At 39.8% G+C, this 19,488-nt stretch overlaps 1 protein-coding gene across 3 annotated transcripts in view; it reads left to right on the top strand.

The window, feature by feature from the left end:
• Positions 1 to 2,117, top strand: part of LOC106952210 (SEC14-like protein 1) — an 18,542-nt gene extending 16,425 nt beyond the window's left edge. For 2 of the 3 annotated variants that reach the window (XM_015040194.1, XM_015040193.1), the window contains exons 13-17: positions 619 to 753; positions 928 to 1,179; positions 1,275 to 1,453; positions 1,651 to 1,752; positions 1,924 to 2,117. In XM_015040194.1, the coding sequence (XP_014895680.1) occupies positions 619 to 753; positions 928 to 1,179; positions 1,275 to 1,453; positions 1,651 to 1,752; positions 1,924 to 1,945 (690 nt within the window). In that variant the 3' untranslated portion in view covers positions 1,946 to 2,117. Of the gene's footprint in view, positions 1 to 618; positions 754 to 927; positions 1,180 to 1,274; positions 1,454 to 1,650 lie in introns of all 3 variants that reach the window. The other variant, XM_015040195.1, reaches the window with a different exon arrangement.
• Positions 2,118 to 19,488: the final 17,371 nt, after the last annotated feature.

Below are 19,488 nucleotides of genomic sequence, written 5' to 3'. Positions count from 1 at the left end.
TTTTTTTGGACTGTGTCCTCGGTAGGGTGACAGTATTCATAGTTCAAATAAAAATTTGCCTTTTATTCAAAGCACCGCAAGATGGATTTCTACTCCTTTTTTTAAATTAGCTTAGGCCTGCAGAAGCTCGTTAGTGTCTAATGGCCTTGATTTTACATTATTTATTTTTTTTAAACAGTAATAGTTGCCGTTTTTTACCCAAACACCTTGCCTACTTGTTTCTGCAGTGCACTTAATCTGTGAATTTCAACCAATCTAAGCCATTCAAACATTCAGACATACTGACCTTTTCTTCAATCAACCTTCTGAAACATGAGGTGTTTTTTTTTTTTTTTTTTCCAAAAGCTCAGCTGAATTACCATGACTAAAGCCTTTATTTGTGAGCAGCAGTATTAGCCTGAAATCACCTTTATGATTATAGCTGTTACAACTTTGTTCTGAAGTATTTCGGAACAAAATAACGCCGCAGACAAAAGGGGAAGGAAGCCTTGAACCACTGAACTTACTGTTTTCGTTGTTGTATTTCATATATTTTCCACTAAGTAAAATACTTGCAAACAAGCCACCACATCTTCACTGTGTACTTATTGTGTTCTCGTTTTCTTCTCTGCCGTCCAGTGCGACGTCCCCGAGGGCGGCGCTGTCCCCAAGTCCCTGTACCGGACGGCGGAGGAGCTGGAGAACGAAGAGAACTGCCTCTTGACCGACTCCATCTATAAGAGCGCCAGCATCTTCAAAGGAGCGCCTTATGAGGTGCACTGGCAACTTCTTCCACTTCCTTTGGCCGGCTTGAGTCCTGCCCATTAAAGTTGGAACAATTCTGTTCATTTAGTTTAATTTCTGCATTTTGTTTTAGACTACGCTGCCACCAAGTGGAAAATAACGTACATTGCACAATTCCAAACCATCTTCCACATCCTTTTTCAGGTGCTGATCGAGATCACAGAGGCCTCGTCTGTGATCACCTGGGACTTTGATGTGTGCAAAGGAGACGTGCTCTTCAACATTTATCATTCCAAGCGGGCCCCTCAGCCTCAGAAGAAAGACTCCCTGGGAGCTCACGGCATCGCCTCCCTCGGGGCGGCGAACACTCAGCTGATTGATAAGAACTGGGTGCTGGGGAAAGATTATAGCATGGTGGAAAAAGCCCTCACCTGCCGCGAGGGAGAAAGTGTGCAGGTAGCAGATTTTCTGATAGCAAACTAATGGGATGTTACATTTGTCGTGTCAAAATACTCGTCACCGGCCAAATCCTCCTCTTCCTGTCGAGACAGGGCTCCCACGTAACGCGCTGGCCCGGTTTCTACATCCTGCAGTGGCGCTTCCACAGCTCCGCAGCCTCGGCCGCCTCCAGCCTGCCTCGGGTGGACGACGTCCTGGCCACCCTGCAGGTCTCCTCCCACAAGTGCAAGATCATGTATTACACTGAAGTACTGGGTTCCCATGACTTCAGGTAAACACACTTTGAACCTCAGCTGTGTTGGTTTTCTTTACATTGTTATTTATCTCCGATGCACAAAAACGAATTTGGCTCGGATTTAGGGAGTGACAGAAATTCAGCTAAATGTCGGAGCTGATTGTTGAGGTCATATAGACCGTGGTGGTTGTGTGAGACTGAATTCTTCTTTTTGTGCTTTGCTGCTGTTTCAGGGGCTCCATGACCAGTCTGGAGTCTTGTCAGAGTGGTTTCTCACAGCTCAGTGCCGCCACCACTTCCTCCAGCCGATCCTGTGCCAGCTCAACTGTTTCAAGGTAGCACCCATCCAAAGGCAAAAAGGGCACAAAAACTTTATTCTTTTTAACATCATTAGACCTGTTTCACATGTCTGTTTGACAGTAAAGTTTACTCATACTCTTAGATATTATTTATGCCATGAATTTAACTTGCTAGTAAATGTGTAATAACATAATATGACACTACAGGGAGGAGTTTTCGATGACATGAAAGGCTGTTTGAACAGCTGGTCCTTTCGTGACGTTGCTGTTATTGACCACTAGATGTCAGTGTTGTCGCTGACTTGGACGGCACTCGGTTCTACATTGTAGCAGCAGATCGCCTCTGCTTTTAATGTGATGTGAAATAACTGTTGTAATAAAGCAAATCTTCATATTCCTACTGTTCTGAAGAGTGTCTGATTTAGTCATGTTGTGTTGGGCTTACACTGTGAGAACAAGAATGAGTGTTTGGGGGTGGATTTCAAAGTGCATATAGCGCACTCTACAGATTTCATGAGACTTTTTTTAGTTTTTAATTTTTTTTATGCTGCTTAGTGTTCATATGCAGCTCATTTGAATTCAGTCTCGCAATCCCCTGTGATCTGGCACTGGGCCAGACAGTCGACTGATTTACATAAAACTTTAATTTCCATATACTTATCAGATGCTTCCAGCTAAAACTTAATTGAATTTCCTTGTGTTATGTTTTTTTTTTTTCCACTTTCTCTATTTGCAACAATTGTGTCATGTATCCTCTCATCCTAACATTATTTAAAATCAGGTAACTCAGACTTTCTAACCACCCACTTGAACAAGATCCTTATCTAAGGCAGATATCACAGGAGATAAAGAAATAAAACAAACACATCATCAACTCTTTCTTTTAATATTACACAAACGTGTTGTGTAAATATGTTTATGCCTCATTACAACCAAACTATTTTGTTATTTTGGTGGCATTTTATGACTGATCAACACACAAGAGCTTGTTTCTGAAAGCCTGAGAACAAGTTATAGTTTTCTAAATGTTACATTGATTTGTATTCAACCCTCTTTATTCTGTTACCACTTAATAACATAAATTTTATAAAACTGACTTTAGGGGAGACCTATTGTAAAATGTGATGTGAAACATGTATCATTTTCCTTCCACCTTATATTGGTGTACTCCAATATAAAGCCTAACAAAAAAATAAATAAATAAATGGTTGCTAGGTGACAAAATGTAGAAAAAGTCCAAGCAGTAGGAAGACTTTTGCGAGGCTTCGTATGCTTGATTATTTTTCACTGTGGCGTAGTCACGGTTTACCGGATACAGGTTTATGAAGGAATGTGTGCAGACCTGCGTGGTTCACGTCAAGCGTTGAGTCATTTCATTATAGCTGAACTCTGTGAATAGCTGTTGCGGTTCTGCATGCAGGCTAAGCTTCGGTACCATTATGCCTCAAGGAAAACGCCATCATTATTAGCAATGTCTATAATAGTCATTCTAGTTTGTGTTAACATGGAAACACTAATTAGGGAGCGCTAAGGTGTCGGAGACAAAATTCTTTTAGCAGATTCTGTTGCAATCAAGAAATTAAAATGACAAATTGACCGAGTGGTGAACTTTGGAAAGAAGGGGAGGTTCTTATTACTGGTTTGGACGACTTTAATAACTTCAATTTATTTTGGTGATATTTTAGTTGGTGATATTTTCGTTGCATCATAGGAAAATCTAAGGTTATCTATGTGTTCAGAGAATTTGTGAAAGCTTGACTAATATTATTATGCCCATTTTGTATTTAACCGTTGCATAATTACATTATTCATCCTGGTAGTAGAGTATTTTTGAAGAATTATGGGGATAAACATGTCAACATGCATGTCAAAAATCACTCAAAAGAAGTTTGTCTTCACAATTTGACATCTTTAAATTGGTCTCTGTCTCTTTAAGGAGCATCCTAGCCTTTCCGACACAGTGCCTTCATCACATCATCACAGCAAAGCTACTCCGTGATGCCATTTTCAGCCATTCTTACGAGCGTTAGACTGAAAAGTAGTTCGCACGAGAAGCTCAGTAGACCAGCTAATTGCTGCTGCCACTAGTCTGGTGGAGCAGAGCAAAGAAGGCGCATTAGAGGGGTGCAGTTTGCATTTTTATCATCAAAAAGTCTCTTTCTTTGACATTTTGATGATCTAAAAACATGCAAATGTGAAAAAAGGAGGGGGAAAAAAGGACACTTTTAAAGGGCAAATCCTTTTTTGACAGAACTGTATAGACTTACAAACAATACTGCATGTAAAAATGTCTCGGAAAATCTCCACCGGCTCCTGCTTGTCAATATTTAAACACGTCTAATTATCTGAACTTTGCTTCCTCAAAAAAACAAAACAAAACTGAAAATCCAATCTGCAAAGTCTTGCTGCCGTCCTGCATTAGCATTCCTCATAAGCTGCTAACTGAGTAAACTTTCCCACCACAATGGGGAAAGTGAGTGTGTGGCGGAGCGAATTAAAATCGGTATTGAATAATACAGCTGTCGAGAATGCGAGATCTCTTAATTCTCTGCTGAGCGCAGCAGGCAGAAAGAACCCCCCACTGAAAACACGCTGCTGAAATATTCTCAGGCTCTTTGTTTCACATATAACCTGATATAACCTTCAGATTAAACACGGATGGAAACATGATGATGTTTTCTGTTTTCTCAACTTCAGCATTGGGATTTGTCAACACAGGGTTTGTTTCATTTTTAATTAATTATTATTTTTATTTTTTTTTGCATTGACAATCAAAACAAAAAAAAAGTAACAATGAAGGTTGTACTTTGCTAAATAGCTCACCCTACAGGTGACCTCTGAACGGACGCTGCAGCTGACCGACGGACGGACGCTGCAGCTGACCGACGGACGGACGCTGCAGCTGACCGACCGACGGACGCTGCAGCTGACCGACCGACGGACGCTGCAGCTGACCGACGGTTGCACTTAAAATCACTTGTAAACTACTTATCTTTCCAGTAGTTTCCCTCCATCCACCAGCCGTTGTAGGGCAAATGGGATGATTCCAACTACATTTGATAATGGAAATGAAAATCCTGTCGGCCAGAAGGCTGCGGAGTCTCGCTGTGGTGTGCAGGCTCATTAAAACTTAAGCTGTGTTTCATTTGCTTCCTTCTGACAAACTTGACCTTCCCACTAATTGAAAAGGAGAGCTCTGGATTAGTGCACTAAATTATCTTTTGCAGGCTCGATACACTGGAGCAGAAACCGTGCGCCACAGTTTAAATGCAATATGTACAACGACGGCAACAAGTAAACGTGTGAGCCTCCTCTGAGGTCCAGGCGGTTCAACTAATCTCACGCCGCCAAGGCCGGAATTTACTTTCTGACTCGACGCACGGCAGGGTTTATTAACAAGTTCACAAACAAATAGACACGGTCACATCTGTTTTATTGCCGATGCTTCAAGGCATTCCTCATGTCTTCCAGCATTTTTTATTTTTCCCCAACCAGAAACATCATCAATCAGCCTCTGGTTTTGGGCATTTTGTCTGGTGGTCTACTCTGCAAAGGGCTGCTGGAATTCTCTATAACTTGTTTTGATTTTATCTTTCTCAAAAGAAAAGGAAAAAAAAAAAAATCAAACTTGGTTTTATTTCTGTGGTATTTTCTCTGCTCGCTGACCTCCACGGTTGACATTTCCATCTCTCTCTAAGTGGGTGCCGAGCTGTGCGGGTCACAGTGGGCCCTGGCCTCTTTAAATGTTACTGTGGGAACACACTCATTTATCCACTTGCTTGTTCGGACAGAATACCGAGTTTCGCCAGCGTGTTGTGTGCCTTGGGTAATAATCCAAAATGTATTGCTCGGAAATATGCTTGTTAGATCAATCTGAAAAAAAAACAAAAAAACAAAACTGTTTTGGTTCTATTACGTGTGAAATGAAAACTAGAGGATAATCTCTCTGAAGACTGAAGTTTTTAAGACGGTTTAAATTAATAGATTCTCTTTCATTTCCTGCAAATTCAGCTCTTTCAATCAGAAGTTTTTAAGTCCTGGACTTGCCTTCTGGAGGAGATGTTTAATGCATGACTCGGAAACTTGGATCCAAATGCAAACCTATGTGCAGGGCAGGCCCACCTCTGTACATCTACATAGGGGCCAAAAAGTTCATTCCATATGATTACATGTTTATTACAGAACAAACATTGTTGAAACTGTAAAAAAAAAGATTTTTCTAATCTTTGTTTACAGCTTGTGAAGCCAGTCTGAGAATATCTGAAAATTGCACAAGACCAATAAAAAGGTATTTTGGACACAGATATGTGATTTTATGATCAGCAGAATCAGGGAAGGCTGTTGACTTGACTGTCATTGACGACTTTCCTAATAGCAGACGAGCCACAAAAGGTCACTGCTGCAGATCACGGCAGCCATTGCACTGGAACGGTGGGAATGTGGGCTGTAGTCACTCCTGAACCAGATGTTTCAGAAACATCTCCCCTGCGCTAAGAAGAAAACGGACTGGACTCGGTGATCCCAACTCGACGTGCCCGTTGTTTCGCACAATTGAATTAGATGGCTAAACTGCCTCGCTAGCATCCAATCAAGTTCTACAGAGCTCTGTTATTGAAAGACCCCGATGCTAACCACTGTTCAGACCATTTAGAAAAAAAAAAAAAGAAAAGAAATTAGTCAATAATATTCTAATTCATTGAGAGGCATGTTACAACGTCTTATTCTTCGAGTGACATGGAAAAACCTTATTCCTGTCCATTACAGGTATTCCGTATATGTATGTTGGTCCTTAATACTTGGATAACTGTGTGTTTTTTTTTCCATCAGACAGTGAAGAGTGTCGTTTGAGGCATCTCTCTTTGGTCCTCTCGCCTGTCAAGCCTTACCACCCCTCAATGAACACAGGTTTGCCTTGCTGGAAGGCAGTGTTGTTGGCAGTATTCCCAGTGAGGTAGCCATGGCCTGAATAAAGAATAGTCTAACGGGGAGTAAAGGAAAACAGAGTATTAAGGAAAGAAGATTTGGATTTTCACTAGCTTGGAATGCCAACTTGATTGTCAGTCCCTCCTTTTTTATTTTTATTTTTTTTAAACATTCAGACTTTGCTGAAGAATGATGATGTTCAAGTGGGATGCAACTTGTCCTGAGCCGGGCCATCATATTATTCTGTGTTTTTTTTTTTTTTCATGTCCCACTGGATCAGAAAGTATACTAGTGCATAATGTAATGCTTTTTCATTCACCATGACAAGCTGAAATAATTTATCGCCAATTCATTTTTAACTGCAGACTTACTTCACGATCAGACAGCATTGCTTTTGCTGGCAGGATAGTCGATCGATAAGCTTGCCTGACCCCACACGACCCCTCCTAGCTCCTATTTTTTCATCGCTTATGCTTGTATTTTGTAACGTTAAACTGGATGTTTTACGTCTGAAGTTAGAGCACTTTTAAATGAGGAAAAAAATAAGAAGAATTCAGATTCATTTATTAAAATAAGCTTCTTCTAATTAGATCTGAGGAGTTCAGATACATCTCTGTTTGAACTTTTTTTTTTTTTTTACATCAGTGAGCAAATCTAGGATGATTTTGTTTTGAGCCTATTTGGCACTGGATACATAAAAGCTGCCTGCCCAACATGAAAAGGCCAAGACAACTTTATATCCTCCTTGTATGTTAATGCAACTATTGTTAAAATAAATGTTTAAGCATCCGATGAAGAGAAAGAAACACTAAAAGCTCATTTAAAGCATATTGTTTACTGAGAAGTGTGACTTCTAAACCACAAGGTAATCCCGATCTAAGAAAATAAGATTTGAAATTATTTAACACGGAACCCAACAATCAAAACTATTTTCTCCCAATACGTTATTCAGGATAAAGTGATCAGTTGTATTGAATGCAGCAACCAGATCCAGCAAATTAAAAACCTATGTCAATGTACTCTCAAAAATTTATACATTCTTGAAATTACTTATTATTAAGGCATTTAGTTTAAGCTTGTTCAAAAGAGATTTGATCCCTGGACCCTTTGATAAATGACCAGAGTATTTACTGTCTGTGGTATTTGAAGCGCAATACAGGAGGGCTGTTTCTTTTATTAAATGTATGGGAACCCCATCATGGCACCGGATTGTAGATGTCAGGTTGTGGACAGTTTCTGTCCAAGATACTTAACTGCAATAGATTTTGGAGGTAGAGGAGACATGACCGACATTTCCAGAGGTCGGGCGCATGCTTTTTGTCTCTTTCTCAGAGTTTTGAAAAATAAGAGTTGAGGCGAGAAAGCTGGGAAGGGGGTTTGTCAGGCTGCGGCTGGAAATTATCATTATTTTTTTTTCCACCTACAAGTTTACTGTATTGGATTTGCTTTTAGTGAACTTTCGAAACAAGGTGCAGGAAATAATTTTCGTGGCTCTGCCTTAGAGTGGTAGAACGGCTCCGATGGGCATCTGGGAATATGAGTCTTGACAGGTTTGCCTATTGTATTTGCCAGAGGCAAACTCATCGCCTGTCAGAGCTAAAACGACTTTGACTGGTGTATTTCCCATGTTTGTATTCTTTGGATTCCTGATCCTGACGCAGAAAATGAACAATCTCTCGGCACGGCGGTCGCTGCAGACCGAACCCGACTGCGGGCCCTGTCACGACAGCCCCTGCTTTCTGCCATCCCTTCTCCGTTTGCCCCTCCTCTCTGTCTGTCTGTCTGTCTGTCTGTCTTCTGTGAGGGGTGTGAGGCGTCGTGGTAGTAATTGCCTTCCAGACTGGCTCGGGTTCTGGAGCCGAGGATCTTTCAGCTGTGATCTGTTAAGCCTATTACATACTTGTTGAGAGAAGACACACGATCCTGCGTGTGTGTGTGCGTGCGTGTGTGTAAAAGCCAGAATGTGAGAGCCAATTTGTGGCACTTGCTCTGGCATCCACAAATTCCCTCTGTGTTGAAATTTAGTTAAGCCTTTGTACTCTAGATTATCAGCACTTCAAAACAAAAACAGCAATAAATTCAGACAGCTGTGACTCCTAAAACCCACTGTGTGTCGCCAAAATGAGCAAACCGTTTATCCCTGTTGTAAATTTGATTTAAAAGGACACACTTTGATGTTCATTTACAGCCCTACCTCCGATAGTACATGCACCGGAGATTTCATGACTAAAATGTTCATTAGAAAGAACGCAGTTTGAGGTTTTTTAATACTGTCCGTGTGACTTTATTTCAGAAGTAGACGTTTCCCTTTCTTAAACTTTGAGAATTAACAAACTCTTCCTTTCATAAAGTCCACAGGTGACTGAGCAGCTAACGTTCAGAATCTATTAAGTGCAGAAAACTCTCTTCGCAGGTGAACGGATCAAGAAGAGTCAGCTGAAGCAAAGAACCCATTGAAGCATTAATAAAAGCCTTGCGCTTACTGTACAGAAATATTTGACATTTTGAGACAAATCAACGCATTTAAAAGTGTCCAGAATTGCAGATGAAGTCTCTACTCAGAACTTAACCACAGTGCTAGAAGTTAAGGGCTTTACAAAATTTAAAGTAACTTCACTCTGATATGAAGCATGTTACACCATTGATTTGACACAGTTTGATTTGTACAAACGCCACATGGAGTCCGGCATAGTGAAATAATTCTCATAAATTACTAACATGAGATGGAAAATGTACACACACCTGAAATAATTAATCATAATTAGTTTAGATCTTTCCTGTGCGCCTTATTGAACGGTAACTAAGATCCTCCCTGCTGCTTTTAATAATCAAGGCAGCTCAGAGACTTGCCATGCCTCATGGCCACATCTACATGATAAGCTGGGAAGTTGTTTTCACAAAGTATGCTTAAGCTTTCTCTCTTGTGCCGTTGCTATGACAACACAGACATGAATAAAGCAGCTAGAAAATGAATGAACAGGTCAGCAAATCCAGTGCGAGTCTAGTGTACATATTTAGAGACTTTAGACTGCTACTGATGGTAACATTTATAGAAAGCGCCTCCATTGGCCTGCTGTGTTTTTTTTTTTTTTTACATGTAGGTGGTGCAGGTGGTGGTAACCATATGTGAAGGAGGCGCTGTTGTATGCACGCTTGGACCCATATGATTAAACAAGGAAGCCTGCACAGTTTGGCATCTGTTGTTGCATTTGTGTAATTCAGTGTGGGAAATCTACAGCTACGGCTTAGCCTGCAGGTCATTTATTATGCATAAAGACCAGAAGCATGTTCAGATGCTTGAGCTGCAAATATGTTTGTGTAAACATATTTGCAATATCTTCCCTTGGGGGGGGGGGGAAAGAAAAAAAGAAATGAACTACTTTAAATTCTGTCCTCTACTACAGATATATATGTTTCCCCCCCTCCCCACTGGAACCAGGCTTTGTCTGATTTCATCAACGCAGAACTTTGTAGTGATACTCACTGAAAGTTTTTAAAGTATCACTTTTCACCAAGGCGACCTCAAACACACACCGAGAGCTACAGTGGGACCTGAGGAAAATGAGATCCGGCTAAGACTTGCAAATTGCTGTTTGCATCTCCTATTCATCCTATGTGAATGAGCTTATTCAAAGAAAAATGGGCAAAAATTGTAACTTTTAATTTGTTGCGAACCTTGGGACACTTTTATAAGTGATGTGTGAAATGTCACTCAGGAAGTTGACATGTAATGCTACAATAAAAGGGAATAACCTGATTTGAAACAAATACGTTAGGCTCTGATATTTATGCAAGCAGGAGAACGAGAGCAGGATGGATGGGAGAATTGGAGTTTACCACAGGGATGGACTTCGGACTCCCTGTTTATAGAGCTTATTGTAAGCTGTGCTGATGTGCATGTAAAATGACAAATGCCTCTAAATAAAGCTGGAACGACGATCCGTAAAGGACTAGTTATCTCGCGGCGTCACAAGATGATCGGCCTTTGTTCCACCTTTTGCTTGAATCTGATCAGATAGATGGTTGTGCCGGCTCCAATCAAGTCCTGATCAAACAGTTTCTTACATCTGAATTCAGATTACCTTCCAGTCTGTGGATCAAAGGTTCCAGCCAGAGCCAGGATTACACAGCAGGAGAAGGTGGAGGGGAAAAAAAAAAAAAAAAAAAACAGAAGCCTTGAACCGTCGCAGATTTTCATTTCGAACTGATTACTCCCACGAAGATGGACTTTATAGTGTTCATTTGCAATCCCTTATTAAAAGAATTTCTGCCTCACCGTCTAACGGACAACTCCTCGTTATTTGATGTTTTTTGCAAAGCAATATCACGTAAAAAGGCAGCCTGCCCATTGACATGTGATGCCTTGAATCCAGCTATGATCCCTGTGATTATTTAAGCTTCGCTGCGCCTCTTTCACCTTTCCCACTTCAATGACACGTGGAAATTATTCTTCAGCTCCTTAATGGCTCGTGTCTTCTCTCAAATCCGCACTCGTCGACTGTGCAGCGATAGAAATTCATTGCGGTGTTTCGCCGTAGGTGAGCGAAAATTCATTCCCGTTCTCAACGGTTTTCCAGAGGCCTGCAAGATGGTCTGAGAGATTACAACTTGTGCTGAAACTGCAGTGCCACATGTGCTGCTGGGAACATCGATCCTGTACTCAGGTGGAAAAATACTTTACTGGTTGTAAGAGAATCTCTGCAACACTTCAGCATAAAGGGTCACTTTCATGGCAGATAAGAAAAGCATGTAATGCAGAAATGTAGTTTGAATGTGAAAACAAGTGCTCCGTTCGCAGTACAGGTGGTGCAACTTAAGTTGTCTGTTTTAAGAAGAAAAACTCAGTTTACCTTTTAAAATAAATGGATGCCATGTTTAGAAATAGAGTGTAACCTGTTTTTACTATCGGTGTTAAAAACTAAATTAGAGAGGCTGCTTTAGCATGGAGGTCATTTTTCACCCAACCTGTCCAAAATAGATTGCATGTTAGTGGAAAATAAAAGTACTGCACTTGAAGATTATAAGTCAAAGATTAACACAAAGCATCATGTTATTGTGAAGTGGAAGGAAGCTGATGAATGCACTTTTTCACAAGACAGATATTTTCATTTCATCTGAATATTTCCTTGGTTGGACAAATAAACAATTTTATTTCAAGTGGCAATTCCTTTTAAAGATATTGTTTTCAGTACCCTTTTTTCTTTCTGCTGCATTTTCAGATTTAAGCAATGTAACATGAATTTGGATTCTGAAAGTTTTTTTTTTTTTTCCATCTTGCAAGAGTAATAACACTTTAAAGAGCAATCGTCTTGCCTTTTTTTTTTTCTTTCACCGTTCTAGTCAGACTCCATTTGTACTCCGTAGACCGCATCGCTCGGAGACAGTCAGTTGCACTTTCAGGGAAAGAAGCGGAGCGAAGGTGACTAATGAGTCTCCGCTACATCGTCACAAATTAGTGTCCTGGGTTCAGTTTGGCACAGCGGTGGCCACGAAGGCTCCAGAGGACAAAGGTAAGGTCAGCCTCTTGGCCTGCCTGAACAGTTCAAGAGGCTGAGCACTAACCTAAAACAAGAGACACAAAGGTTGACGACGTTGATGTAACACCGATTGACCTTCCAGACCTTAACCTTCACCGGCGTGCTTGTAAATTAAATTTTCTATAATAGAACTGTCAGTCATATTTGTCTTGCTATTCTTCTCCTTTGTGGTATTTATTTATTTTTTTCAGTTTCATGTTGGTAGATTATTGCGATGTATCTAAGATCAAGATCTAATGAATTTCTCCACACACACACACACACACACACGCACACGCACACACACACACACACACCTCTCGCTCTACCTGACTTTAGATCTATTCGGCTGTGTTTTAAAGGACGAGCGTTGTCGTGTCTTGATGTGACGAGCCTGTCCTTCCTCCGGCGGACTGAAGACATGTTTGATGTGGTTGAAATATAAAAACAGCCTCAGTCACGAGCATATGCAGAGTGACTGAACTGAAGTCTCAAACAGTGGTGTCTAAAATCCTCAAGGTCTGGTATAGTGAATAAATCGGTTCTTACTTAGAATCTGTCAACTATTAATTTAATTTTTAGGTTATTCTTCCGGTGATATTTTGTTGTTTGCTCCCTGTTCTGTTTGTAGTAGCAGATTATAATCATGACTGCTCATTTGTTTGCTTAGATGTTCATGTTGTTTCCTTTGTCATTCTTTAAAAAGTAATATGCATTTTTATTACACTAAAGAACTCATCATAGTTTTTTTATACTAATTTAGAGACTGATTGCTTTATGCAATGAATCATTTAATCAGAAAGCTGGTAAAAATCTTTTTTTTTAAAGACAGGTCAATCCTCTCATTTTTTTCTACTGTACCTTCCTACTACTGTTCTTCCCTATTAATCAATATTTCCTAAGCAACTCTAGCCACCTTCCTAAAACATGAACCCATTCTTGTCTGCCTACCATCTCAAGTAATTGGTCCACATTCAGTACACTTGTTCTTTTCTCTTTTTTTTACATTGCTGGTATCATTAGAAGCAAGTCTTGTTTGCCGCTTGGAGGCAGCTGAAAGAAATAGGAGAGAAAAAAATAGGATGGTTATTAAAAGAAACTGAGGTCCAGGTGTGCAGCAAACAAAGAGGAGCTCTCAGAGAACCTAATCTTGATCTCTTGCAGCATCTCAGTCAGTTGATGAGTTAGAAATGATGTTGATGTTGGAAGTGATGGATAGCTGGAGGTGATAGAAAAAGAAGCGATATGAAAAATGTGTGTAAAAACTAATCTAAGAGTTTTAACATGTTTAACCAGAAAACTTCAGTGTTCAGTTGTTGTCTTCCAGTTACTGGGGGAAAAAAAATAGACATCCTCTTTCTCTAGTAGCAACTTCCAGTTTACTCTGCCTCTAGACGTTGTCTGGGCAAAGTGGATGTAGAGTCCATCCAGCTTTGGGTTTTCCTATTACTGGAAAAGAAGAATCCAGCTACAGGCAAAATGAGCAGTTTCCATCGTCCCCACTAAAACCTCGACTCTTTCAAAATATTTAAACTCGCCATATTCTCCTGATTGTACCCGTAAAAAACTGTCTACAGTGGTAAACTGTTGAACGTAGTCGTATTTACTATTCTGTGCCCAGTTGTGAACTGGGAGAGAACTTGGACACTTTCTGCTTTGTACACGTTTAAATAGAACGGACCATCAGGCATGAACTGAAAGGGGCATTTGCTGTGGGGCCTTAGAAAGGTGCTGGAGTTCAGCTATCTGTTGCAGTAGGATGTGAGCAAAAGAAAAAAACAACAACTCAAGTTTCCCTGGAGGAATCATTAGATGTAGAAACTATTGATGTGTCTTCGAAACGGGAGGCCAGTAATGTTGACGATGAGTGTGATGATGTTCAAAGCCTTACAAGGTGTCCGTTCCACATGACTGATTCAGGAACTGGGTCCCCAGTTTGCCTTTAAATCATAATATGAACGCTGCTCATTTCCCCTACACATGTTGTTGTCTTGGGGTTGCTTTGCATGCATTTGGATCTTATTTGAGATCCTGTATTTGTGATGGACCCAGTAAGAAAAATGAGGTTTTCCCAATCTGGCAGCATTTTGACCTCATTTCTCCTGAAAAGGTTTGCACATAGTAATAAATCATCACCAGTAACGACCATATTTTCCGGACTATAAAGCGCACCAGATTATAAGGTGCACTCTCAATTATGGCGTCCATTTCTGTATTTAACGCATACATAAGGCACACCGCATTATAAGGCACACTGCTGATTTTTGAGAAAATTTAAGGCTTTTAGGTGCGCCTTATAGTCCGGAAAATACGGTACTTGAGTTTAAAAAAGACAAACACCATAGTAAATCCTGGGTTCAGATTTCTTCCTTCTTGTCCCTGATGTTTTTAAAGCTGAAGTGTGTGTGTTGTGTTCAAAAGAACTTGAATGCGACAATACAACCTCGTCTTTGCTGAGACATTATAGAGATCTGCATGAAAACGAGCTCACAAACGAAAGTGGACCATGCTCAGCTAAGTCATTTTAGGCTATAACGATGAAGAAGCATCATGCAAACATTTGGTGACATCGGAAGAGCAGGAAATCTCCTAGACTAGAGTATTGGAAAGGAAAACATGTTTATCCCAACTTGTACAAACTTGCTGTAGCTTTTCATGGCTACATCTGTGAAAGGGTGTTTTCTAAAGCAGGCAAAATCATCTCGAAACAGAGCAAACGCCTGAGGCCTCAGGCCAGTGGAAAGGTCTTTAATTTTAAGTAAAAATAAATAAAATATTCTCTCTACTGACATGGTTACAAAGTAAGACATGCACATTCACACCACGGCCCTCTCCATCCAGAATGTTTCCATGCTTCCTTTTGATCCAGCCACTGGAAAATGGGGACAGAAATGAGATCACAGTCGAGAGTTTCTGTATTAGCATCACAGACATCATTCATTTATTTGCTCAGTTTAAAGAGTCGCACCCCCAAAGTGTGACTCTTTAAATTGTAATCACTCTGCCTGTTATGCAATTAATGTAAAGCATCGTAAAGGTTTTGGCTCATGAATGGATCAGCAACATGGACAACGCCAGTCCTTCGCGGCGTTTCATCTCGGCATCATTAGTAGAAATCACCTTAGTTAACTCAATTCAGCGAGGATAAGCAGCTCTCGACCTTTTTAAGGCTCAGTCACAGAGGAAGCCATCTGCAGTCACTTGAAGACAGGAATGTAGATGGACTGGTACATCAAGATGTGCTCTACAGTGTATTTCTTATATTATGTATGTTTCTTATTCTAGTCAGGATTTCAATATGTAAAATGTCAGTTGTCCGTCAAAGAGTAAAAAAAAAAATAAAATAAAAAATCACACTGACAAAAGCTTAATGTGCTTTTATATTTCCTCCAAGCTGTGAACTGTGTCTTCTACAACGTAAGGTGAATAATTTATTCACTTACTGTGCTGCGGGTTGCTACTGTGGTGACATATTAAATCACAGACAAAATGCCGCACAACAGTAAAGCTCAGACGAAGCGTTGCTCTTTATTGTGGCTGTTAACGTAATTCAATAAATTTTTGCTCATGATAAAATTGCGTGTTATGTTAAGACTCTAATTTCATGGACAGTCTTAGTACTTTCCATAAATGTTTCTTAATGCTTATTAAATCTGTTAGCATGTCTCAAATATCATCCATGGGACTTTCGTTAGTACATATTTGTGCTTCTGCATATCTCCTTTGTGCTTGTGGGTTTTACCGTACATACGTAGCATTAGCAAGAGGTGTTCCCAGTAATGTACTGTCATTTTTCTCCAGCTCATATGTGATGCATCCCACTGTAACCCAGTGAGGCACTCGTGCGTTTTAGTTCTTGTATGGAAAGAACTAAAAAGTGACAAATTCTGTCATATTTCCAGCTGAGCTTCTAAGAGACCTACAGATGAAAACTAGGTGTGATCTTGTCTTCCAGGGATGTTTAAGAGTAATGTTGCATCAGAGTCTTTTGTGAAAAAAGAACAATCGTTGCAGGTCTCCTTTAACTTGGTACGAGATGACAGCTTCAACAGCCAGGAGGCCACTACAATCCTACTGGAGCAATGATGTGAAACACGCCTTTTTCTAGTGTTCAAGTAAGATAATCACGACCCGTATGCATGTGAACATGAAATATTTTAGAATTATCTTTTGCTGTATTACATGAAAAGAAAATCATCATGCTAGCTATGCTACATGAAACTCTTGACATTAACAAATGTTTTTCAATAAAAAAAGAACAAATCCTGTCATATTTCCACCATATTTAATATGTTTTTTTTTTGTTTTTTGTTTTTTTTAGAAAATGTGTTACAGTTTCTCAAATGTGAACTATAATTTACATATACACAACTCCCATGTATGGATAGAGTCTGTTCTGTCCTCTTTATGGCTTTGGAAAAGGTACAGACTACCTAAAGATCTACATATTTATCATGTTGATGTTGCTAAGACCCATATTCACACCGTTTCATGGGTTTATTTAACAATCCATAATCCTCCTCATGTACATGTAGAAAAATGCTGTAATTCACAAAAAAAATCCCCACCACTGTTGAACTTTTACAATTTCTAACAATTATTCTTAATGTTGGAGATTTATTTACTAATAATTGTGCTAATCACAAGTCAGTTAGCGACAGAAGCTAACGGCATGTGTTGAAACACAAAAGGAAAGCTGAGCTCAGTTTCATTCGTCACACCATTTTATAATTGGATTTTACACAAAAATATCAATGACTGTGTATCTTTCAGTTTTGGGAAGAGACTTTGTTTCACTTTTCTTTCCAAAGTTGCCTCAGCTCAGTTAAGTCTGCAGATATCAGCTTCTCTGCTGGGTAAAGTCCCACACAGAGCATTTCTGTCAGGTCGAGGTGTGAACTTTGACTGACAAACTGTAAGAGTTCCTGTGTATTTCCAAATCAACATAACTTAAACTGGCAAAAATGCTGCCGACGTGGTCACACTTTCTGCTTATCAATAAATCAAGAGCCGTTACTTCCTTCCTTACGCCCAGGCCCTCTACATTCCCTTCCCTGTGTCATTTCTTTCTTCATTCCTTCAGTCTTTCCATTTATGTTTCCTGTCTTCCTTCCTGCTCCTGTTTATTTTTTTTAATTTTTTTTTTCAGATATTTACACTATTGCCAGCCCACAGTATCTGCCATAAATTGATAGTAAGCATTGATAGTTTAAATTTTAAGATTCCACTCTGCAAAGTTACGTCTGGAAAAGCCTGTTATTGCTTTCGGTTTTTAACAAGAGCCATACTGGAATAGAGACTTCATCAAAAACAACTTCATTCATCTGCATATTCAACAGCGCCCAGATTAGACTACACTCCCAGTGCTCCACACCTCGCTCTACCCAAGGCACTTGCACAACAATAAAGAACCGCACTATTCACACGAGTAGAGTAGAGCCATCATTACCATTGTTGGCCAACAAAAAGCTCATGTTTTTCGCAGGAACTGAGTCATCTATTGAATTAGAGCCACAGCAGCCATGTTGCCTCTCTCCAGGGACGCTCTGTTGCTCTTTTCACCAGCTCATCTCTGTCTCATTCTGAAAAATTTTCAGGCTATTTTCCCCATATGTGTGCGTCTCTGCTTTGTGGGTGGCATTGTGATTTGTTATGCTGCGACTCGCTTTTATCTGCCAAGTAGATTAATTTGTGAAAGTTCAGTGCCCATTTATTAAAAGAGAGCACATATAAATTAAACCAAGACGGCAATAAACGGCGGAAAATGATGAAGAGCCCAATGAAGTGTTTATGAACACGGCCGTTTCATCAGCGGGTTGTCTCTGTTTGTCTGAGCGCGAGGTGCTGGACCCTCTTCTGTGCGGAGAGTGAGAGGCACACAGTACATTACTGTTTGTATTATTCCTGAGTGTTTTTGGAGATGTGCACTCCGAGTTGCGCAAGCTGTCCATATCGTTTAGAGCTGTGGATTAGCAGTCCCAGTTTTTGAAGGTATGACTGTTTGATTTGTTAAAAATGATCTGCCTGTAGAAGTACTGAAGGAGCCGCAGAGAGAAAAAAAAAATATAGAGTCAGCTCTGACCATTGAAGCGGTCTTGTTTGTTTACATAGAAGTAATTTTTATCTGGAGTCGCGCAAAGCATCATCAGAAATGTATGATTTGATTGAATGACAGAAAATGATTCATGGATTTCAATCTTCTTTACTGATACAAATAAAAATCTGCACTGTGCTTTGCAAAGCCGATGCAGTCCCACTTTTGGCATCGGTTACAGCTGCAAGTGTTTCGAGGCGTTTCGAAATGCGCACTGATATTTTTCCCCATTCTCCTTTGCTAAATCTCAGTCAGATTTGATGGAGAGTGTATGTGGGCAAGAAATAGGAAGCACTGCTACAGTTTCTGAACTGGATTTAGGTTTGAACTGTGACTGGGCCGTTCCATAACATCAATGTGCTTTGAGCTAAACCAATTTATTGCGAGTGAGAGAAGGTGAACCTGTGTTCCCCTCGAGTCTTTTGGAGAAGCTCAAAGGTTTTTCTTCCTGGATTTCTTTTAGCTTGGTCAATCGCTGCTGACAAAACTGTGGACTGATTTGTAAAGCACAAATTGGACTGATTCAGCCAAAGCGTGTTATTTAAATGTTTGTAACATCACCCTGCTTTGGACTTTACTCTTCTTTTTTTTTTTTTTTTGGCAAAATCGTTTTATGGACCACACTGTGTTAGTTTATGACTTGCAGTATAGTAGGAATAGTAATGAAGCAGAGATGCTGACAGGTCATATTCCTCAGAGGATGAAATAAGTCTGTCTTCCCTTAACTGTCACCTCAAAACACTTATGTGTAAGTCAATGGGTCCATGACAGTTAAAAGGTTAATATATGTTTATATGAAGACAACCGATCAAAATATTATAGTCTAGTCTACTGTTTCAAATATAGCACTTCATTTTAAAAGGATAAGAAGAGTAATTTAATTTTGTGCAACATTTTGACTGAGATCACTAATTACTTTGGAAGGAGCAGCTCCAGAGCTGCGACTGGATCTAAAGCCTGACTGAAATTACTTACAAGATGTCATTTTGTATTAGAAATGCCATTATTTCCACTGGCACAATCTTTTTATGCACCTTTCTAATTATACAACATCTCAAATCATTACAGTAAGAACTATTATTTTATATTACACACACACACATATATATATATATATATATATATATATATATATATATATATATGTGTGTGTGTGTGTGTGTGTGTGTGTGTGTGTGTCATCATTCACCTTTTTGGTGAATGATGACCATTCAGGCATTACACTCCCTGTACTCGTCA

Source organism: Poecilia latipinna, unplaced genomic scaffold (genome assembly GCF_001443285.1).
Source record: "Poecilia latipinna isolate Pla-1442-1.1 unplaced genomic scaffold, P_latipinna-1.0 Scaffold499, whole genome shotgun sequence".
Taxonomy (NCBI): domain Eukaryota; kingdom Metazoa; phylum Chordata; class Actinopteri; order Cyprinodontiformes; family Poeciliidae; genus Poecilia; species Poecilia latipinna.
Note: the sequence above shows the minus strand (reverse complement) of the source record. Positions and strands in the feature narration are given on the sequence as shown.